At 52.8% G+C, this 24,265-nt stretch overlaps 2 protein-coding genes across 5 annotated transcripts in view; one reads left to right on the forward strand and one right to left on the reverse strand.

Annotated features, from left to right (window-relative positions):
* Nucleotides 1-23,466, forward strand: part of LOC100119983 — a 61,886-nt gene extending 38,420 nt beyond the window's left edge. For both annotated transcript variants that reach the window (XM_016987745.2, XM_032600451.1), the window contains 3 exons: nucleotides 11,347-11,683; nucleotides 11,762-12,427; nucleotides 18,153-23,466. In XM_016987745.2, coding sequence (XP_016843234.1) covers nucleotides 11,347-11,683; nucleotides 11,762-12,427; nucleotides 18,153-18,719 — 1,570 coding nt within the window. In that variant the 3' untranslated portion in view covers nucleotides 18,720-23,466. The remainder of the gene's footprint in view (nucleotides 1-11,346; nucleotides 11,684-11,761; nucleotides 12,428-18,152) is intronic.
* The window catches only part of LOC100119823 (autophagy-related protein 16-1), a 295,623-nt gene that overhangs the window by 181,214 nt on the left and 90,144 nt on the right, over nucleotides 1-24,265 (reverse strand). The window lies entirely within an intron of this gene.

The following is a 24,265-nucleotide window of genomic DNA, read 5'->3' on the forward strand; positions in this document are numbered from 1 at the left end:
AACAGAGAGAGTATAGTGCCTCTGCTGCAGATGCAGCTCTCGCTCGCGCGCCTCTATAGAGAGACGCGCCTGGTAGGGGGAGAGTCGGAGATAGGCGGCGCCTCGAACTGCAGCAGCAGCAGGCGCTCCAAATCGCAAGTGAAAAAATCCGGCTGTGGTCGGGCATTCGGGCCACGAATCTCGGGCTTCGTTAACAAAAGCGCGCATGGACCGAAATCGATCCTGCAGCAGCGGCAGTCCAGGCTTTTAAAGGAATAGCCCAGCAGCGCGCGGCCGCAAAAGGATGAAAGAGCGCAGCGGGGCCGCGGATTCCCACAGCTCTGGCTCGTACAAGGCGAGCTCTCCCGGCTCTCGAATGGAGAGCGCGGAAAATAGAAAGAATAGGCCCCTGCGCCTTTCTGCGAGCGTCGTCCGAACTTTATTACTCGACTTTTCGAGATTGAGCTGCCCGCCCATCCGTCTTTCTCGCGCGTATGCACCTGCGCGCCTGCATTTGCATACGTATACTCGGCCATATCTGCGCGCTTATCTCAGCCCGCGAATCGTCGCCGGCGCGCACTGGGAGCACTACTGCAACAGCATCTAGATCTCGTAAAGAGGGATCATCCGTTACGGATACTGCTCCCTCGACTGTCCGCGCTAGTGCGAGATCTCTCGCGGAATGCGCGAAATATAGCGCCGCGGCGACTACCGCGTCTCGCGCTTATCCGATCGCGGTCAAGATGCATAGCGTAGCTGCCGCTGCATATGCATGCTCTTATTAATCGAAACGCGGGATCTGCGCTATGTTGCCGCATTCGGCTTAAATTTTCGACGGCCACTCGACTGACGTTTATGCTCGACGCTTCCAAGGGATATATCGCCGTTATAGCTGCGTGCAAGATTTACCTTATTACGAGCCCGCGAGAATTTACTCACTGCTGCCGTGCACGGCCTACCTCTCTAAGCTTGTACGTACTTGACGCGACGATTAATGCTTGGGAAATTTAAATTTATATCGCGACTCGAGATCGGCTGCCGCTGCTGACTCCGCGCTACGCTGTTTATTGCTAAGAAGCTTTTCTGCCCGGAGGCACGCGCAAAGTTCCCGGAAATTAAATAAGGTTTACAAAACAATGGAGAGAGAGAGAGAGAGAGAGAGAGAGAGAGAGAGAGAGAGAGCTCGACGGTCAGCGATTTACTTAAGCCTCTTTGCGGACGCACATTTTCGAATTTCTTTTATCGAGCAAAGAAGCTGCGGCAAGGGGATTACGCGAGGTTGCTCATTACTTGCGCGGGGAGGAAACTCGCGGAAAACGCCGGTGAAAACGATTCCGAGAGTTGCCGGCGGAGAAGCGGCTGTACGTGGGCGGACTGAAAACCGATCAGTTCCGAGACTGAAAATTCGATCAAGCGACAAGTCACCGCGATAGCTCGAGTGCCTTTAAGCTTCGAGCTCTCTCCTCTCTAACTGAGCTCTGACACGCGAGCTCGGATAAAAATCCAATTCGACGACTCGCCATGCAGCCATACCAGAGAGAGAGAGAGAGAGAGAGAGAGAGAGAGAGAGAGAGAGGAAGCGCGCCTCTGCTGAGCTTCAAAATTATTCCGTCATCAGCCCGGCCAGATTCTCGAATCAAGATCGCATGGCGTTTTTTTCCACTCTCGAGCCGATATTGCCGTGCACCTTCTTATATATGCGCGGATATACAAGCCCTCGTGTATGCTTATTAAATATCGATTTTCCCAAACTATTGTGCCACAATCAAATTCCCATACCCGCGTATAGTGTATACACACACCCAACGCGGAGACGTCTCGAGTCTTTTATTGCCGCGCGGAAGACCGAGATATTGTGCGGAGCCCCTCGCGACATAGTTCTCGATACACTGTTCTGCCGCTGCGGAGTAGGGAAATTGGAATCCGAGGCTTTTGAATAGGCGAAATAATTGCCGGCGTATAATACACACACACACGCACACACACACACACACACAGGAATCGAAGGCGGGCGCAGCTCGCGCGTTAGCGCGCATTTCGAGAAATGGACAATATATCGTCGGCCGGCCATTACGCCGAGCCATTAGATAGTCGACACGTCGAGATAACGAGCATTAGCCCCGCGCACGTTAGGCGAAAGCACGGGGGAAGGCGCGTCTGTGTGTATGTGTTTGTGTGCATCTGTATACGGAATATGGGCTACGCCGGCGGCCATGCAGGCGCGCGATTTCTTTCTCGCTCGCCCAGCGCGGCCTCTGGGAATCCCTCATACACATCCGCTCCCTCGTGGATTCCGCTATATAATATTGACTGAAACTCGTCCTCTGTGTCGAGCTACGTACACAACGCCAGCAGAGGCGAAATCCGAGCGATCAAACTGCCGCCGCTTTTATGTAATGCACGTCCGAGCACGGCTGGCCGATCGAGAGAGAAAGAAGAGCGCGAGCGATACCTTTCTCATCGGGCGCTGCGCTGCACGTTCGCACGTAAGATCGAAGGCGAGGAAGGCGCGGCGGCGAGCTGCCGATTCCGTGCGTAATCTCCTTTGTTTCGCTAGACAAAGCTTCTCTCGTCGAAGGGAGCGCGCATCTTTTTCTCTCGAGGCTCTCGACTGCCGTGTTGGTAATTTCAAAATGCCCCAGATTACCGGACAATTTCGTGAAGCTGCTCCCGCGCTATAAACGTGTAATCGCCGGTGAACGAACGAAGCGGCAGCGGCAGCAGCAGCAACAGCAGCGCAGGAGAAAAGAGAGGAAGGGGGAGAGGGAAAGATAGATGCGGGAGCGGTTGAGAGAGTATCGACTCTCCGACTTCAGTGCCTTTCGCCGCGGACTCGGCAAGGTCTTTCCTTATTGCGCGCTTCTATTCTCTGGAAGAATCGATCCGTTCTTCTTCTTATCGATTTCTCGCTGTTATTTATTGCGTTTTAAGGTATGGCGGAAAAAAGGTCTCTCTCTCTCTCTCTCTCTCTCTCTCGCGGCGATGCGATGCAGCAGCAGCAACAGCAGAAGAAACCGAAAGCTATTTATTTCGAAGATACGGACGCTCTCGCAACTCCTGCTCTCGCTGTGCGCTGTGCAGGACTTTTTCTAGACCGCGAAAAAGATATCCTTTCTTATCGGCCGCTTCGAGAGCCTCATCGCAAAAACTTTATATGCCCGTCTCCGCGAGGAATTCGTCCGAACCTGTTAGAGTTTTCCATACTCTCCTTTTTTCCGGTCCGCCCCCGACACGGTCAACTCGCGCCCATCGACGAGACCGCGGGCTCTCCTCCCCGTCTCTGTCGCCGAAATGTAAATCGAACACTTCGATGGACTAAACAGCCGCCCCCACGCGCTAGAGTCCTTTCTTATCTGCATAAGCCAGCGGCGGAAAACAAGATTTCGCGTTCGCGCGCGAAATATCTCTTCATTTACCGCCGCAGCCTCCGGCGCACCGCGGAATGGAACGGGAAGACCGAGCGAGAGAGAGAGAGAGAGAGAGAGAGAGAGAGAGAGAGAGAGAGAGAGAGAGAGAGAGACAAGTAATCGAGTCGTCGAGGGATTTCCGCGTAAATGTTCGCCAAAGACAATACTCTCGGCCTTAAATCAGTCGGTGCGCTGCTGCTGCGGCGCGTTCTACGGCTTGTTTCGAATAGCGGTTCCGCTTTAACAGCCCCATAAGTCTCGGGCCGAGTTCGTGTCAAGATTGGCTCTCGCTACTGCTTTAATTATCGATTGCCCGCGCACGCGCGCAAGCTTGCTTCCCGTCTCTATAATATTCACGGATTATTTCCGGCCTCGTCGTCGCTCGTCCCGCGAGAGTACGAGGATTCATGAGTGTGTCTTTCGTTACGCGGGAGCTTGTCCGGCGCGGGCGAGAGGATGTGACAAGTGCTGCAGACAGAGCTGGCGACAAAAAGACAAATAGACGGGACACGGAGTGCAGCCTGTCCCGAGAGCCGTATACAAGCTGCGGACGAACAAAGAGGCGAGAAAAATCGTGAACGATGACGAGCAGCGGGGGGATTAAGTCGTCGCCGCGACCCGACGTCATTAATCACGCGATAAGTGTATACGCGCCGCCGAGGAAATCGTTAGAGGGAAGAGAGCTGCTGCTGCTGTAGTGTCTGCTTCGTAGGCGGGTCCGAACGTGTGTGTGTGTAGGAAAAAGGACGAGCTGCCGACAAGGACGACAATGAGGAGGACGCAGACCTTCCGCACTAATAAATTCACGCGGTCTAGGCGAGCAACACGCCGCGCGAGCATTGTTGCAGAGTGCTGAGTAAAAAGCTGATCTTCGTCGCAGCTCCTTCTCGACTCTTTCTCCCGCCGTACGTAGCGCGAGTCAGACTCGCTGCAAAAACTAGCCGGCGCAAGCGTTAATTACATTCCGCGCGAACCATCGACCGATTCGCTTTTCGATTGTAAACGGAGTAGCGCGTCTCACACTGCACTCACGCGTACCCGCGAAGTTTTTCCTTTAATTTTTAATTAGTCGTGCCTGATGAGTCTTTTGAAATATGCTCGCATGAAAATCAAGCCCATGTATAATTGACGCGACCGGCTGATAAAGCACGTGTGTACTGCTCTTGCATAAACGGAAAAATCACGGCCTTTTCAATTATTCAATTTTCTTCCCCGGCCCTTTATGCCTTGTCGGCCGCAACGCTGACCAGCCGTTTTTTTATTTTTTTTTTTCGTTCTGCCGCGCGCGCTCGTTAATTAATTCGCTGAAATCAATATTCATTTCGAAATTGATGCTGCTTCGTTTTAATCTCGCGCACTAGTAACGTTTTCAACATACGTTTGCGCGAAGTTCGTCGCTAATTGAAGGGAGTTTTTTTCGTCGCAACAATTTATCAGCGATTGGCGATTGTTCACGGGGTTGGACGCGCTGCGCTTTCAATAGACTCAATCAGCGGCGGATAGAAGAATTCGGCGAAGCGCGGGAACGAGTCGGGAGAGGGAGAGAAAAAATGACGACGCGATCATCACGCGCTGGCTTCCGTATTGTACACGGGAGAGCAGAGTCTGTTCCGCGCGCATCGAGGGGCAAAAAGAAGTGGCTTAATCTCGACGTTAAATAATGCGCGGGTAAAATAAGCGGAAAGAAGTTGGTACGGGGAGGTTGTATAAATCGCTGGGAACACAATATATATCCTCTGCTCGCGGATAAATTCCAAGAGAGAGAGAGAGAGAGAGAGAGAGAGCCGAATAAATGCAAGCGAGCATCAGCCGCGTACATTGGCATTTACGATAGAAATGCGCACTAGCGCTCATCAATCTAGCCCTCCGCCGGCGGCGCTGTAAGTAAGCGAGCCTCTCGAGCGCCAATATTCTCTTCCTCTCACGACAACGACGACAGCAGCAACGACGACGACGACGAGGACGAGGAGGACGATCGACGTCGACGAAGATCCCATGCGTACACACACGCGGCCGGAACGTGTATACGTATATATGAATATAGCAGTGGCGGCTGCTGCTGCTGCGGAGCTCACGAGAGGATAAGCGGGTGGCTATGTATTACTGGCAGTCCCATAATCGCCGAGAATCATCTCCTTAAACCCCATGCTGCGAGTCGCTCGTTGGCGCGGTAGCGACGCGACGTCTTCTGCTTTACCGCTTCGGCTCCATCTGCACGCTCTCTCTCTCCGCGCTTCTCTTTCCTATCCTTCTTAGTCAGTTGGATTTTAAGAAAGCCGCGCGAGACAAGTTCCCGATGAGAAATCGACGAAGCCGAGGGAGAGCTGGGAAGAAACTCGTTTATGCATTTTTCAGCGTTATTGTTATTTATTGTACTCGCATAATTCGTCCCTTTGTCTTCGAGCCGATGAGTTTAGCCGCGGCCGTAATTATTTCTCTCCTGTTTACAGCGTGACGAGGCTTATGCTCTCATCAGCGCGCGAAAAATGCGACTGCTGCCATGTCGCGAACGCAGCGCGGAGCACATGCATAATATAGCCTGTTGTGCGTGATAGCAACTCCGTTTTCTCTTCTTTCGATTTACATAATTCGCTGCGCAGCACCGACTGATGGCGTTCGCGCTCGCGCGGAGTATAACGGAGAAAGAGGGGAAAAAAATAGGAAAGGAGCTTAGCATAAACTTCCTCTCGCGGAGACGGAATATAACCAATACGTCACGTATAGTAGCAGCTTCCTGCTGGCACATCTTGCAGGCGACGGCCGGTATTTTCAGTGAAAACACTCTCGGCCTCTGCGTTCCTCTCTCCGTTTTTTTCCCACAATCGTCGCTAGAACGGGAACTCGCGGTCTTTGACAAATCGTGCGAACTCGCGAGCGCGAGCGATCTCGAAAATAAAAACTCATAAGAGTGGGACTCGATTAGAGAATTTTCCGCGGAGCGATATTTATTGGGTGTACACATCCGATATAATCGTACGCTTTTCTAATCGGGGGGCGCCTTCTTTCGAAGATTAGCTTCTTGCCTGCTAAACGAGTTAGTCGGCCGCGGCTGGTCGCTCCGCTTCTCGTCCCGCGACAAATAGAGGAAGCCGATTTCTCACGTTGCCAGCTTCTTCTTTTCCACGGGCAGGTCGGCAGCTAATTTTAATTATCGCGAAATGGAGGCGACCACGTTTATCGGCTCTCGGCCTCGCGCGGCATTGGCAGGTGAAGATACCGGACAAATGACATACGCATACGCGGGTGATACTCTCGAAAGTGTACCCTCGCTCGATAACCGGCTGGCTGCAATATGCGACGGTATCGCGGCTACGATTCGGATTTACATAATATGCAAATACGCCGATATAGCCAATTAATTCGCTCGCGCGCTAAGAGCCTGTGCTCTAGCGACAAAGACGATTCATTAGAGATCGACACTTCATTTCGACTTGCGCTTCCGATCCGATACCGCGCGAAATCAGCACCGCGTGTTGTGAATAATTCAGTCAAGTCGGTGAGCGACGATTCACTGGTCCTATTGTCGATGTCGATCGGGACATTGACTCTGCTAATTAATCAGCGGCTAGCCTCACGTGTGCATACGTCGGCTATAGTTCCCTGTCTCCTATTACACACGCGGCGGCGCAATGTGTACCTTGGGCTCTCGATCGCGCTCGATCAAGAATTCAAAGGGAAATGGTGAAGCGGGCGATCATTCGTTAATTTATCGACGACGAGAGCTGCAGTTGCGAAATACGTTCGGTCGCGCATACTCCAGCCTCTATCTAATGCGAGAGAGCTAGGTATCATTTTCGGAACGAGTGCGCGCGCCAAAGGGACAGCCGCGAATGCAAATGAATATCGATCGGACGATTAAAGCGAAAGCGCGCGCGACGCGCCGGCGGCGGTACTCGGGCTGTAATTAATTTATATGGTCGCGAGCGCGCGAATAAAAACTGATCCCCCGAAACACTAATTACGTGCCCGCTCGCTAACGTATGGCCGGTATTAATATTAAACTGATTCGAACTCGGCATAAATTGCATCGGTGAAAGCCAATCTCGCATTTAAATGCGTATCCCGAAATTTATTTATCGTCGCGCGTACACACGGCGAAGGATGTACGCATGTACAGGCGAGGAAACATGCGGAATTAGCGGTGAGAGCGTGTCGGGGTTGAAGCGGCGAACTTGGGGAGCCAGCGGCGCACCTGTTACTCTCGAGCGCGCGCGCGCGCGCGCGTTCCAGTCTTCATTTCGCTGCAGCCCTCTCCATCTCCCTCGTTTCTCTCCTAGACTACTACTGCTACCACTACTGCTTCACCTGCACGGCGATACCCGACCGCAGAGCCGCAGCTTTACATTAACGTTATCGTAATTACATCGCGCGCGCGTCTTCTCTCTACTCCGCGGCCAGATGACCCGAGCGCGCGCGTTTGGATTTTGCGAATATTCGGCTTTAACGTCGAGATTAAATCGGAGGCGACGTCGCGCGCGCGAGAGGCAGGCTAAAAAACTGCGTCCGCAGGCCGAGTGTTATACACAAGCTCGATTGCAGTCTCGGAAGATTAATTTGCCGGTTAAGCATAACGAATGAAAAGGAGCAAAAAGCCGAGAGAGCAGAGCGCGAGTGAGAGAAAGAGGGTGAAGCGAATGCACATATCGCAGGCGAAAGAGCGTAAAAGCCGGAGCGGTAGCAGCAGCAGCGGAGGGAGATCAGATTCTCCAATAACTCGCGGCGGCGGCTGCGGCCGCGTAAAAAGCAAAAGCTAGAAGCAGCAGCAGTGGCAGCAGCGCCCAGGGGACAAATTGGAGAGCTTTTTTTTCGTCGAGCGTTTTATATTTGCTTTTCTTCCCCCACGTATACACGACGCTCTTTCATTTCATCCTTCAAGCGCGTCTCCGAGCGAGTTAAAATTACCGGCGACTGGTATATCGGCCGCTCGCTATTTTCCCAGGAGGAAGAAAAGCGCAAGGGACGCGCGCTGAAAGCCACGCCGGGAAGGAAGAGGAGGATGGCGGCGGTTTATGTATCGGCAGATGTAGGTAATTGTGGCCATTTGTTGAGCACGTACTCGCGAGACGAGGAAGAAGGGGCGTACCGGGCGCCCGGTCGCGCCATGCATCAAGGGATTGCGCACATCTATATGTATGCCTATACGGGTATTTGCAGCGCCTAGTAGACGCGGCGTACGTCTCTCGCGCGACTAATGGCGCTGTATATCGGAGAAGGCAAGAGTGTACGCATAGAGGAAAATTAGATGGATATGCGGGGAAGGAGGCTCGAAACAATATTCAGCGCTTCTTTCGGCCAGAATGTAGGTTGATACGAGAACCGAGCGGCTCAACTAGTGTCAGTGATTAATGAAGGGGAGGTGGAGGAGGAGGTCTGCGCAAGCGGCGTAATAGGGTTCACGGACCCCGCGAGACTGAGCTGAGAGTATGCATCTTCTCACTTTCTCTTTTTTTCCCATTCGCGTTATGGATTGCGCCAGTCTCGAGACGATGCGCTGCATCGAAAAATGTATCGTAGCGCTCGAGCTTGTAAATAAACTGATTTTGCGCATTATCGTACTTTTTGCGCGGCGAGTTGCTCGCTCGGCTCCGGTAATTAAAAGACTCTCGCGCTCGCTCTCGTTGGTGTAATGGATAAAAGCGGGGCACGGCGCAGTAGCGTTTGTAATTCCATTTGGTAAATAAGTTGCAGGCTGAAGCTGTTTCCGGCTTTTAGTGAAAAGCGCAGGAACGCGCGCGATGGTTTCGAGGTGCCTAGGAATAATTTAAGATTCATCGAGATGCAGTACAAGACGAGTCACTTGAAATTCTTTTCCCTACTGCTGCTTCACTCGGAATTTCTTCGTTCTCCGCCGTTTTTGTTGAGATTCGCTGCAGCCAGTGTCTTTTTGTCCCGTCATTTGCTCTCGAAATGGCTCGCGGGGGCAAGGCGGGCCGAAGTAAAAGAAAAAGAGCCATCGCGAGGTATCGGCTGCAGCAGTAGCAGCAGCAGCAAAAGTTAACTTTGCATTTAACATCCAGCACGCAGTCTCGGATAGGTCGAAATTTCCCCGAGAGCTTTACACTGACTTGTCCGGGCTTCGATGAAAAGCGAATAACTGGCCGGATCGATCTCTGGCTTCTGTCATTTCTCGCGCGTCTACACTCACAAGAGTATTGCCTAATTCTCGGATCGAAGCTCAGCGAGTGGTCCAATTTAAAACAAAATACGGGATGAGGGTCGATTAGTGCTTTGCCGAAGCTTTTCGAGAGAAGCTCGAGGAAAGCAGCCGCAGAGCAGACGCGGTGAGATCGCGAATGGAAGGGAAGTCGAGGGGACAGAAACTCGGTCGAGGCATTCGATTATAGGCAATCCAGATTATCGCGGGATATCGCATAAAACTCTCGGCGGCGGCGGCGTCGGTGATTTTTCGACTGAGGCCGGGCGCGCGAAAACGAGAATATTGAAATCATAACGGAGGGAGAGACCGCTCATGAATATTATTCAGGTCTTAAGGCAATATAATCACAAATCGATGAAGCGACGCGGAATAAATTTGCGTCTCTTTTGCCCCTTCCCGCCCTCGCTCAGAGCCTCTCGTCGCGCTCATTTCCACCCTCTGAGCGCGCGCGCGACGATGAGATAGACTGCGCACCTGGGCGCGCTATTGCAGCAGCCCCGGCCTTTTGTCGGCCGAACCCATAGCAACGGCAGAGAATAATGAGGGAAGTTGTAGCTCACAAAGTGGAAAGCCAACTTTTTTTCATTCCTCACCCGACCTCGCCTTTCATTCTCCGGCTTCCATTATGATGTTTCTTTTTCCTCCCCTTTTCTATATATAAATTGTGTATATCGCCCTCGTCGCGCTCTCGCTTGCGGCCTGTGCTTCGACTCGACAGATCGCGTTGTGGTCCTTTCCTTCCGCGAGATCTAATTACGAGATTGTAAATCCGCGAGCTCCTCGGCGAGCGCATATCGATCATCCAGTAAAAACACTTGTACGAGCGAGTCGCGTGCACCGAGGGAGCGACATGCGCTTTCCGCATTACCCAATCTGCATTATTTACATTTGGTGTGCGCTCGCGTGGAGGGCAAAGTCATCGCGTGAATCCATTCAGCACAGAGCGAGCGAGAGTAGGGAAAATGCAAACCCGCAGCTCGCGTGTGCGCAGCGCCAGCCCTTTCTCTAGCGCACGGCACTTCCTCTCCGGCGCAGCGACGTTTCGTGCTTGAGCAAACGCTTGATCTTTCCATTAGCGCAAGCTGTAATAACACATCTCTCGAGTTACCGTTGCCAATTAGCGTTTCGATTGTTTTCTGATTAATTTCAAGCTTAGCTGCGCCGCCCTCGATCTTCGGAGTCGAGCCGCCGCTAAATTGATAAACCAAGCGCGAGTTAACTCTCGCCCGGTTTTAATTAAATCTTAATTAAATTGTCATCGGGGCTTGTCGCCTCAACAATCGGCCCGATTATCGCTGAAGCTGCTGCCGCCGCTCCAAGCGCAGCCCGAGGAGAATATTAAATAAGCACCGAAGGCTAGTCGATATGTAAAGCAGCCGGCTCGAGCGCGAGTGCATGTTTATCATCTCGCGCCAGTCCCGGAAGCCCTCTCTGCTGCGCAGCGTTCGTTAAAAGTGCGATCTCGAAGCGCCGATAGGGGCCGCATCGATTTTTCCTCGCCTTTTTTTCCCGACGCACGCGAGCACATTTGACGACGTGTTCTCGGCGCGCGAAGCGGCATTTGCATCTATTGCGGCGCTGGAGCGAACGGCCAGACAGTGCAGCGCCGATAGGTTATAAGTAGCGCGCACGACTTGCTCGGCTCGATCCTCGAATTAGATTATATGCAGGAGTGACCGTTGACGAGTGCGGCACTCTACGACGATAACTGCCTTGTACTACGATGACGATCGAAGAGAAGTGTGCGGAGGAGAAAATTAGGGGGACTGAATCTAATCGAGCCCCTCGACCTGCCTGTTTCAGATCCGCCAACTACGCCAACGCGACGAAGGCATGCGAGCTGTCGGACATGGACAGACTGACCGTGGCCGGATCGGGCGCCCTCGAGCCGGCTAAGGGCATCGACTACCTCGAGAACCACTGCGTCGACGAGCCGGTGAAGCTCTGCGAGTTCAAGAAGATCAACGGCCGCATCCTCAAGACCGTCGACTCGGTCTACCAGGACGTCGCCACGGCCGAGGAGTGCCGCGAGCTCTGCCTCAACTCGCCCTTCCGCTGCCACTCGTACGACTACGGCGACACCGGCGACATGGTCTGCCGTCTGAGCCACCACTCGCGGGCCACCCTCTCCGACATCCAGGTAAGCCATTAGCCATTGATACCTCGGCTCAGTTTCGCGCATCCAGTCCGGAAATTTTCACGCCCGATTATCACACAGGAGCCGTACCTCGACGTGCCCGAGGCCTCGACCTACGAGCTGAGCTCGTGCTACAACGTGTCGATAGACTGCCTGGCGGGCGACATGGTCGCGCGCATCCAGACGAGCAAGCTCTTCAACGGCAAGGTCTACGCCAAGGGCTCGCCCAACTCGTGCGTGCAGGACGTGAAGGGCGCGCTCGAGTTCGAGCTGCGCATGGGCTACGACGACCTCGAGTGCAACGTCAAGCAGCAGGGCCTCGGCCGCTACCTGAACGACGTGGTCATCCAGCACCACGACACCATCGTGACGAGCTCGGACCTGGGCCTGGCCGTCACCTGCCAGTACGACCTGACCAACAAGACCGTGTCGAACGAGGTCGACCTGGGCGTGCACGGCGAGATCAACCCCGTGATCACGGAGGAGGTCGTCGTCGACTCGCCCAACGTAGCCATGAAGATCACCGATCGCAGCGGCAACGAGGCTATCCCCTCGGCCGAGGTCGGGGACCCGCTGGCGCTCAAGTTCGAGATCCTCGACCCCAACAGCCCCTACGAGATCTTCGTGAGGGAGCTCGTTGCCATGGACGGCGTCGACTCCAGCGAGATCGTCCTCATCGACTCGAGGGGATGTCCCACCGACCACGTCATCATGGGCCCGCTCTACAAGTCCTCCTCCTCCGCCAAGGTCAGTCTCTTGCGTTCTATTTCCGATTGAACAAAAGAGAGAAAATTAGCCGAGGCGGAAAAATGCCGACGCGCGAGTTAACGATCGCGGCTGCTGTCTCATGCTAATCAATCACTGCGACGGGTTTTATGACGGTGGCCGGGGTGGGCGGAGAAGGGGCGGCCAATTTACTCCTCGTAACAGGTCGATTCGACTGTATAGAGCGGCACAGCTCTCTCGACTCTCATCTCATCTTCGCGATGACGAAGGATGACGCGCCAGTGCGATATACGAGCGCGGCCGCCCCGGCGCCACGCCATTCGCGCCTCGAATCTGCAGTGTGACGACGCGGGAGTGACAAGGACGCTTACGTAACATATTTCATTTTCCAGATCCGAATCGCCCGAGAACGAAACTTATCGATGACAGACTCGCGCTTATTAATTTTAACGAGGAATGATTCTCCGGCTGTCCGTCGCGCTTTGAATAATGGCGCGCATTCGGCTCTGGTTAATAAGCAAATTATGCGCGAGCCGCCTCGGAAAAATGATTTATATCTGCGCCGGTGACAGCGCGCCAGCGTGCATGGAAAAAGGAAGGGAAGAGGGCGCGAGTGCAGATAGGGGAGAGGCGATTCTACAAGCTCCTTAATCCGAGCATCTATACATTATCGGCTCATCGATTTGGACCTTAAATGCTCGCTAGTTACCGTAAATCGGGCCATTACAGCAGCCTCGTCGTTGGGAGCAAGAGGGGGGCGCCTGAGCTTGAGAAAGTCAGCACGAAACGAGACGCGCGCGCGGGGAACTCGAACGAGCTCGATCTCGCATTTCCCATCTCCTTCACTGCATGCGCGACTCCCCCTGAGACGCGGCGCCCCGTCAGCGGATTAGAGCACGTTTCCGCGAGCAGCTCGAGGTGGAAAAAAGGCACGTCTTTCCCGCCGGACGCTCTCTCGAGAGATATCATACACGGTAATTTGCATCCGAATAAACACGCGATCGCAGAGACGTCGAAAGGGAGTAGAAATGCGCGGGATCGAGAAAGGGAGAAAAGGCCGCGGCCGACGAATTGCCCGGCTGACAGGCGCGGGAACGCGTCCTCAGCTCTTCCTCCTGCGCGCGCTTCATTCTTCGCCGGCGCCGGCTGATAAAACGTCTCGGGGCCAGAGGTGACGTGCGGCAACGGTACCCGGTGCCAGCCGGAGAGACACAATATCGCTTCATTACCGACTAATGGCCGCTCGGTTTATGTGGGAGTCGAAGGAGATACGAGCCGCGGCCGCAGTGTGTATTCGTTTTCCGGCCGCACGCTGCGGCCGACCCCGAGACGGAACGAGCGCATAATTAACACGTTTCGGGCTTTGAATCGCGTCGAAGCCGCCTTGAAAACTCGATTAACGCAATTAAAACTTATTTACGGTCGGGAATTGATAAAACTGCAAACTGTTGACGCTTCGAAAGTACGTTGTTATCGCGCGCGCGCTCCAACTTTTTCCATCTCTCTTTCTCCCCCTCTCTCCAGCTCTCGGGGCTTTTTTAGACATAATGCGCGCAAACTTTCTTAATTATTTTTTTTCTCCCAATGTCAGAGAAAAAGACGGTGGGGGAGAGAAAGAGCAAGAGAGAATCGATCGATGCAGCGGAGGGGCTACCGGCGTAATTTGGCGAAAAAGAGACTGACTAATGAGTGAATAAACAAATAGCCCCGCACGAGCCGGATTAATTCCAGCCGGTTATCTCGATGCACTGGAAAGTCCACTTAGTCCAATTAAAATGTCGTTCGTTACGAAGAAAAAGTTTATTGCATCGAGTATGCGAGCTCTGCGCTGCCGCGTGCGCGCGCACATACACTACACACACGCACGTATATATAAAGTTTTATTCAGTCTCGCGGCGAAATTAAACTGCGGGGGGAAAAATAATATTTACGACGATACGCGAGTATATGAGCGTTATCAGTATTTCTGGATCTCGCGGCGTATACTTGCCGACACTCTCTCGAGCCACATCGTAAATAATTTTAATGGTAAGCTCAAACCGCACGTGTATTCGCTCGGCCGTATTATACGCGCGCAATAAAAGTCAATAAAGCTGAATTATCATAATTTCGACAAATTTCTCCGCGCATCCTTTTTCCCCCCGACGTACGGGGGGAGAGCGCTGCACGAGCGCGGCTCTGAATAAAAACAAGTGCTTCCCCGCCGCGGGAAATATCGAATGAAAATATTATCGCTGGGGAGGGAAAATATTGAATTGAGTAAAAATAGCAGCGGCAGCTCGCGCGGACCATAGGTGTAAAAAGATAGTGCGCCGAGCTGGAGAGAGTGTATGTAATACAGTGTATAGGAACGCCGCGCCGGCAGAGAGCGAGAGGAGTATACGTATATACGGAGTAGGAAGTGCGCGCGGGGCGATATTTACGAGAACAGTGCTATCAGAATTTCCAGATCTTACAGTTGGCTGGCGCTGTTAAAATATATTGCGTACACGTATTTGACGTATCGCGAAAAACATCTCTCGCGCTCTCGCAGCGGACGACGACAAATTCAGTTGGGTAATGTCGGGCCGCGAGCCACTAAATCCGCGCGAATTCCTCGATTTAAAAGACAGACGCCCCCGCTGCGCGCACACGAGTGAGAATGCACTTAGAGCTGTCTCTCCGCGGACTCTCGCGGCGGGGGCTGATAAAACGCGGCGCGGCCAATAGGAAGTCGCGCGCCCTGTCGATCGTCGCTCTCGATGAAATATCTCTGCCGGCGCGGAGGGAAAGCGGCGCGTGTAGGAAACATAAATTCGACGGGGCGTTCGCCCTAGCGGTCGGGGCTCTGCCGAGCCGTTTCTTCCTTCCTTCCTTCCGTCCTTCCTTCCTTCCTCGCGTATACGTGCGCTCGCGCGCGAGCCCCTCAGCTGCCTCGGCTTGTGATTTTATTAACCGACGTCGAAGAAAAATGAGCGGCTCTAGCGCTCTTTCTCTCGTGGCTCGGCTCTTGCGCGCGCGGGGCCTCGAGAAAATTTGCCGAAAGTCACCGAGTCGCGTATGTTCGTCACGTAAAGCGGCCGACGCGCGGCGTATATACCAGCGCCGCGACTGGTTTGAATGAAATTGAAAGCATTTCTCAAGTCGCGCGCTTGAGCGCAGGGCGTGGCTCTCGGGGCAAAATAACCACACGCCCGCGGCCGTATAACGTCCTCTCGGCTCTCGAGCTGCGCACATCCAACTCCGCAGAGTGATGCCGGACCGTCGCGAGAGTGGATCTTCCAGGCCGTAAAGATGGGAGCTTACGACTTGACTGATGTCTTGCTACATTTATGATGCCGCCGCAACTCGTCTCTCTCACTCTCTCTCTCTCTCTCTCTCTCTCTCTCTCTCTCTCTCTCTCTCTCTCTCTCTCTCTCTCTATGGCTACGCACCGATTCCAGAAGGCTCTACTTTGAGGCCATTTTATTATACAAGGTGATTCGAATCGGTGAACCTGGGTACTTGGCCTCATTTTTCGTTAAATACAAGCCGAGACCCTCCGGCAGAGGAGTTCCTCCGGAATTAAGCATACCTACTGTGAACACTGAGACCGGAGCTAGAGCCTTCCAGGTCCAGGGTGCTCGGTTCTAGAACTCTCTCCCTTCTACCCTGCGAAATCTACCATTTCTCGCCTCCTTCAAGGGTGATTTTTTTTGTGATGGTATGTTTACCAAAGTATTATTTTAATCTGTGTAGGACAAACAATTTTACCTTCTAAAATGCTGTAATTATATTTTTATATTCTCTCTTTGTTAGTTTGTATGAGACACAGTCTTATGTGATCTCAAAGAAATGTATTGTTTTTTTGCTTTGAGCAAAATAAAGATCTCTCTCTCTCTCTCTCTCTGCCGCTTTCCGCTCGCGTGAGCTCGTCATCGCCGCGCGCGGAAAAACAAGCCTCGAAAGAGCCGCCAATGGAGACTTAATCAACGGATGTCGCGCTCATGACGATTATTGTACGATCGGCTGGTAATGAGCCCTAGCGAGCTCTCTCGGCATATCGCATCCATCGATCGAATATTCAATAAGATCGGAATTAAGCTGTAAAACGTGTTTCGGTGCGGCGCAGGAGGCCGATGCTAATCTTATCGAGTCGCGGATCTGCGGGACGAACACTTGTAAGCTGTCATACCTACGCCGAGAGGCTGAGGCTCGCGGGATTTTTTGTTTAAGGCCGCTACGGCAATTTGTCGTAAAATGGAGCGTGACGTGTATATACATATACGCTCGAGAAAGGAAGCTACAGCGCTCAGTGGGAAAAAGCGAAGATAAGCGCGCTGAAAAAGGCTCTTGGTTTCTCACGTTTTCCCGTCGTAATTCCATATAATTGCTGTTATACGATCTTGACTAATAAAGAGCAAGAAACGAGGCACGCAAGCTAAGCAGGTGGTACAACGGGGGGGGGGGGGATGAAGTCGCGAGAGGAAGAAGAAGAAGAAGAAGAAGCAGCAGCGAGAGGAGCTCGATACGTCCGCCAACACACGCGGCCGAGCTCTATACCGGTGTACACACATATTATATATAGTCTCTCTCGCTCTCGCACGAGCGCGAGCGAGCTGCATCCGCATTCTGGGCCGTGCGTTATCCCGGATCCCGCGTGCGAATATCGAGCCTTCTTTAACTCGCTCGTAAATTCGCCGGCTCGGGCTCGCTCTCTCTCTCTCCCTCGGATTTGAGGGAATTAACGAGGCGTGCCGTTCGCAAAAATATGACCGGCTGCTGCCGCTGCTATTTATAGGAGGCTGATGAGGATGCACCCCCACGCCGGATTATCGATGCCCTGCACTCTCGCTCTCTCTGCGAGTGGATATTATCCGGGGACTTTATTCCGGCTCAAATTTTACGCCCGCCTCCTCCCTCGCGCACGCTGTTATTTTTTCCACTATCTACCGCGCTTCATCTAACCCGATAGGATCGCTTTGGAAATACATAAACACACACACGGGCGAGTGGAAGAGCGGAGTCGGCTTCTAGTGCGCCAGATACGCGAACGGATTACCATCAACGACGTGCTTGGACGGTTGGTGAATTTTCAGGAATTTCGGGATTAGCGCGAATAGCCGGTGTTTATTAGCTTTGAATGCGCACAAACGCGGCCTGCATTCCCTTTCAATCTATACTGCAGCTATTTCGACCACCGAGCCTAGTGTCGCGTTTGAAACTCTACGCGGTTGCGGATCGGCTGAATAGTAACCCGATGAACCCGATTCATCGACGTTTTAAGACTCGTTTCGACAAGCTTTTGATGCCCCGATTAATTTATTAGTTTCTTTAAATATCTCAACTCTGTTGGATGAAAATTTGCGCATCGCAATGAAAATAAAAAGATAAATAAATGAATAAATAGAAACTTGTTCGCAATGTTCACTGATCCAGAGAATGTTAGGTGTTACAAATACACAGTGACATCGTTCAACGAATATGGCGTTAAATGCCTCACTCGCGCGCAATATCTATATCTCTAAGCCATTCAGACAATTATTTACACAAGGTACTCGAAACGTGAACAAATCTGCATTGACGCGTTAGAAAAATTGCAAGCGAAAACGCGCTATCCGGTAAAATCGTTACGAATCAAACGCGTACCAATGAAAACAAGCTTTTGTTTGATTGGGAGCATCAATCAGTTTTGCAAAGAATAAATACTTGCATTCCTCGAACGCGCGCGGTATTTTAATGAAAAAGCAAAGCGGATAATAAAATCGTGATTTCGTTTGTCTTGCAGATCCTGCTGTCGCACTTCGAGGCGTTCAAGTTCCCGAGCTCTGAGGTGGTGCAGTTCCGCGCGCTGGTGACACCGTGCATGCCGAGCTGCGAGCCGGTGCAGTGCGACCAAGAGGAGGAGTCGACGGGCGAGCTGCGCTCGGTCATCTCGTTCGGGCGCAGACGCCGCAGGCGCTCGGCCTCTCCGTCGCAGATGCGCGAGGACCTGCTGCTCGTTCAGTCCATCCAGATCACGGACAAGTTCGGCTTCGAGCAGCGCGACCCCAGCAAGGCCGGCAACAGCAGCATCTTCAGCGGCGAGATCGACGAGAGCGGCAGCGGCACGACGACCGCGGGCCTGATGGGCGTCTGCCTGAACCTCGGCGAGGCTATCGCCTTCGGCACCGTATTCCTAGTCGCTCAGATTGCCATCATCGCTGCGTGGACCTTCACCTGGCAGCGCCGCCGGCAGATCCTCAAGCACCAGGAGGCGCTCTCGGTTTCGGTCTCGGTGCCGGGCATGCATAGCGGCAGGGCCGACAGCCTCTGCAAACTCTACGACGCCCAGGGCTACTCGCGCCGATTCTGATTCCGAGCTGCGCGACTCCCCCGGCAGCTCGCTCTCGGCTTTCCCGCGATCTATCAGTCTGTCTATCTCGATCGAGCCTCCGCCAATCTATCTTACGCATCATATACTCCGCACACTCTCGCGGAGCGCTTGACTCGCCGCTACCGCTTCTGAACCTACACACACCGACACCGACACCCACACACAACGAACGCGCGCCGCTGCGGCCGTCGCGACGCGAGGGACGCCTGAATTCCCCTCGCGGCGGCTTGCGGCGCCGGCGAACGGGAAACGAAGGACGAGCAGACCGCTCAAAAAGATCCAGGTATTCTCCCCCGTCCGGCGGAAGCTCGTGATACGGGTGAACCGTTGCCGCCGCGTGTCGAATCCCAGGCGGGACTCTACGCCCCGTGCCTCGAGTCCCCCCTGGCTTTCGCGAGCCGACTGCTGGCCCGCTACGCCGCGGCAGTATCCCACGGCCGCCGAATCAGCCCGGGTTTCCACGCCCCACGCATGCGGAGGGCCCGGAACCCGCGCCGATTCCTGCCGCCCTTCCGCTCCGACCACGGGTGCCAATACCGATTTTTTTGACGATCGGATGCGCTGCGAGCGGCAAAGCCGGACCGGCCCGAGACGACTCTTCATTTTTCATTCAAAGATCAATCAATCACGGTCGGAAATTTAGTCGAATTCAATCTTCGCTCTCGGCTCGAGTCCGGCTCCACCAGCTTCGCTCCGGCGCATCGTCTATTGATGCTATACATACACGTGTTCACGGTATAGTACTTTCAGCTCACGCTCTCTCTCTCTCTCTCTCTCTCTCTCTCTCTCTCACTCTCTCTCTGTCTGTACGTCTATTATTATATTATTACTGCATCGCATACGTACGCAATCTCCGAGATTTTGCGTTGCTCGCGTCCGGCCAGTCAGTCCTGATTCCAGCTGGCCGAGCTGTTTGAATTATTTCCAACTTGGAGTGCACGCGCGTCGCTCGCGTCGATGGAGGAATGTTCGCTTTGGGCTGTTCGGAGAAAGTACAAGATTGTCACTTGGAGCAGCGGGTCGTGTGCGTCGTGCATTTTTACGCACTGCATCTGCGAGTGTCCGTGAGAGCGCCATCAATTTGTATTTGGAACGTATGCAGCAGAGACTTTTCCAGACTGTGCGCCTCTGTATTCCGACTTCCCGTCGACGCGCACAGTCGCGCTGGGCAGGGCGGGGAGGACTGATGGGTTGCATTTTCTCCCCGTCGTGCACGCGTATACACGTACACGCGCAGACACATAGCTGAATTCGAGGGAGGTAACGCCGGCCGAGCCGACGTCCTCCCGCGAAATCGATGGTTGCCGCCGTCACCTCTCGCTCTCTGCGCTCTTCCGCGAGTCTTCTCCCCGTGAATTCAATCATCGGAACAATGATCTATCGAGCACGTTGAAACGCGAGGCTTACGTGAGATTCTTGTGATCCTTCCTCTCCGAGCGCGGCTGCGATGTTAATTCGAGTTTCCCGCGATGCGGACGTGCCGACCTTTCATCCGTGCGCCCCGCCAGCGTACCTGCCCGGCTGGCTGTCGAACGTCGGGGAAAGATAATTTTTGCGAGTCCCGAGAGGCGCTCGGAAGCGAGATGAGGAGGAGAGGAGAGAAATGTCCCGGGAGAACAGCCGCTTTTTGTTTCGACGAGCGCGCGATACGGGGCCAACGTTCAAGTGGAAACAACGCGGAACGGTCAGACGCGCGGGCGCAGCTTTTTTTCAAATTTCGCGATCGCGTATTTGGGGATAGCCGCGGCGCGGCTCTAGACATTACGGGCCGAAGAAAGCTCTCGGGGGGCCGAACAAGCGGTTAGCGGTGTGCCAGCCGAAGGAGCAGCGGAAGGTGGAGCGGGCGCACGGGAGACAGGACACGCGGGGAGGGTGAGAAATGACGAGGCGTGGCCCGGCTCGAGAGAGAGAGAGAGAGAGAGAGAGAGAGAGAGAGAGAGAGAGAGAGAGAGGTGATGGAGGTCGACGCGTATTTGCTACGTAGCGCGGATTCTAATTAGCATTGGGAATTGAGCGTGATTATGCAGATGCTCCGAGTAGGATATCAGCGGGCATGCCAGCACTGCGAGAGAGAGAGAGAGAGAGAGAGAGAGAGAGAGAGAGAGAGAGAGAACGGGTTAGAACAGCGGCGTCGCCGCCGGAGGGGTGGAAACGTTGCGCGGGACGTTGGGATATATGTAGAATGGAGGAGGAGGAGGTGGGAGAGCAAACCTGCACATAGAGCTCAGGCGCAAGGTTAATTGCCTCTTGTGGCATCTCTCGCTCTCTCTCTCTCTCTCTCTCTCACTCTCTCTCTCTGTCTCCCTCTCTCTCCCTCTCTCTCCCTCTCTCTCTTGGACTAAGCCCGCAAGCGCCCGGGCATCAGACACCCGAGACAGAGGCCGTACACAGCCAGCCTCGGCTTCACCTTAAGAGCTCGTGCGTGTGCAACTTCGCTCGCGCCGTGGATCGTCTTCCGATGATGCTCCTTTCCCACCGCGAATCCTTTTCTTTCCTTTCTCCAGCCTTGACGACCTCGACACCCACAGCCGAACTCTCGCGATGGAGACAGCGATACGCGCAATATCGCCGGCCTCCACGCCACGCTAGCTGGTTATTTACTCATTTCCCGTAAAATCGAGTTTCGCTTCGTTCAATCATTCACTTACTCGTCCACAAATTGTCCGTTCCCGGCTCGCTGTCTTCATTCAAATAAAATCGCCCGACACGGGGACAGGATCGCAAGAAAGACTCGCCGCGAAGAAGAAAGAACAGAGCCGCTATCAAAGTTTACACTGATTCGGCCGAATAAGCCGGGATATCGTATGCGTCGCAATCTGCTTGCGGTGAGAGGCTGGAGCCAATTATGCAAGTTCGACAATAACGCGCGGACAAAAGTAGTTTCGCAACCGGTGCTATCTGCTCTGCGGCAAGCGCGCGACCCACGGCAGCTGAGCCAACGTATAACAACAACAAGAAGCAGCCGCCAGGCCAAGAGACGCGAGCGCGTTACGAGTGTGAAAGAGGCGATCCAGTGCCACTCTGCGCGACCGATATCGCCCCCTGCGAGGCCCACCTTATGCAGCTTCGATTTATAACCAGAAATACGAATGATAAGGGCATATCGCAGGCGAGGCTCTCGCTCGCGCCGACCGGCCGAGTCGTCTTTCATCTACATAAGTCTATATAATATACAAGTACATATCCACATTATTTTCGCTATCCACTGCGTTATATCATGCATATCCCAACACGCACTTTTCATCGAGTCGGTCGAAGGACGCGTGTGCGCGCGTGCGCCAACGAGAGCACGCGATCGATGCCAATTTCATTGGACTCGATGGAAACTGCGCTGTGCACTAAACTCACTTGTCCCCTACCCCTCCCCCCACACTCATACTATCATTTTCTATCCCGCATAAAATACACGAACAGTTAATTAATTAAAGCTCATTTTCTTAAAAAAAAAACAAACAAATACGTGTATACGATATAATGTGTAACGATCAAATTATACTCTAAAATAATGATTTAAAAAAATGTAATAGGCGATAAGCTAGACATTAAGAATATTACATTATATTATACATATACTTATTATATAATCGAAAGTACGAAGATACGTAAGTACATGAAATACGATGAAGAAGAATTGGGCTCGAGGATGATCGCTTGTACTCTTAGCAATGAATATTATTGTTTCAGACTCTTCTCCCCCCCCCCCCCGCCCCTACCTACTCATCTCTCGCGTCGTGTCAACAGCGAAATTCATTAACTCTCTCGCAGCGCCTCTCGCGCGCCGTATATAAAGTTGCGGTTAATGCGAGCCGCACTTTTTTGTCCCGCTCTCGTCCTCCTCTTCTCCCCACACTGTGTGTCTCACTCTTATACATACTAATATCATTATGATGATACTTTTTATTTTTTACGAATAAAACGTGTACTCGCGACAGTCTGCACGCCGTAGACGTCGGTGCTTGTCCTCGAGCCCGAGGTGCCCGCCTGCTCTGTGTGCTGCTCGAAAAGCTCGAGTCTGCTCTGTACCCTGACAAACGTGCATAATTCTACCTCTTGTAGTTTTTTAGCCGCAATCCTTCCCTCTGCTTTCTTCCAGCTTCCATTCCGCACTTGCCAGCCCTCGACGGCTGCGTACTTTTTGACATTGCCCCCTACCTTCCCTCTCTCTTTACCTCTATCATTCTTCTCTTTGCCTCGTCTCCGCTCTTCCCCGTCCTCATCTCTTCCCGCCTCGTAGCAAAGCCACTTTAATCACGATTACTGTCACGTACAGAGCTTACCCGGCGTCCGAGCACCTTTATATCGGCGCACCAGCATCGCTTATTTATTATTAATATGAAAATATACATACTTATATGTTAACGTGCGCAATTATTTGCTTGTCCTCTTCTGTGTATCCTTTTTCACCTCCTACCTCGTTCTCTCTATCCCCTCGTCCTTTTATTTCCCTATATAATTTTTTTACACATGCGCAACAATTAATCCTGTATTCGAGCTCATTTATGCCGTTCGACTTCACATCACGCAGACAAAAGCAACAAGTGTAATTTTTCTCTCCCTCTACGTCGAAATATACATGGCCAACGTTTATCGATGACATTACTCGTGTATGTCTCTTCTTTTGTACTATTGAGTTGTCTCTCACGTTGTGAACCATCGTTAACGTCAGTACCGATACTTTGTACATAGAATATAAGGTACAGAGAAATAAACTCATTTTCTAACGAAACTTCGACTCTACTTTATTTTCCCCTTCACTCGTCCCTCCAATTTGCAGCGATCGGCAAAGATGTTTGCCCTTGTTTTTGTATTATTTCTCTTTCTCTTCCTGGAAGCGGCGAGAAATAAAAGCTCTGCGCGCCCTTCGATGGGTCGACGGCAATTTTTTTCGCAAATCGGCAGCAGCGGCAGCAGCTTGCAATAACGACGCGCTGCTCCTCGGGGCATTGTTCTAACATCCAGTCGCGGAAGGTAATGGCGAGGAAGGGAGAAGAGCAGCAAGACTACTCTCTCGACTCCGGTTTGCTCTTTTTTCGGTTGCCGCTAATGCTGCTTCGTCAAACGAACGTTTTCTTGCACAACTATTTGCGTCGCAGTGCAGCAGCAGCAGCGAGTTTGTAGTGCAGCCGCGTCCGATGTCTATCTTCCGGTAACTGACCGGCCAGATGGACCTGATTTGCCATTCGACATTTCCAAGCCGCTCTCCGCGAGCAAGGCTATAGTCGGGGAGCGAGTAAGTATCTACCTCATTACCGGGGGACTTTCGTTTATTGTTTTGACTTTAGTACAGCGAGCAAAGACTGTTAATTCCTTCGACGGAAAGCCGCGCGCACAAGTGCGAGAGAGGATTCCCTCCCACCGCTGCTGATGCTGCTGGTGCTCTGTAAAAGGAGCAAAGATTTTAATTATATACCTTGCTGCCGAGCGCGGACTCTCTTTCTTGCTGTTCTTTCTTTTTTTAACATTGTATACATCTTGACGGGATAAAAATTGCACTCGAGTGCGAACTTTCTGAAATGATTGTGTCA

This window comes from Nasonia vitripennis, chromosome 5 (genome assembly GCF_009193385.2).
Source record: "Nasonia vitripennis strain AsymCx chromosome 5, Nvit_psr_1.1, whole genome shotgun sequence".
In the NCBI taxonomy this organism is placed as follows: domain Eukaryota; kingdom Metazoa; phylum Arthropoda; class Insecta; order Hymenoptera; family Pteromalidae; genus Nasonia; species Nasonia vitripennis.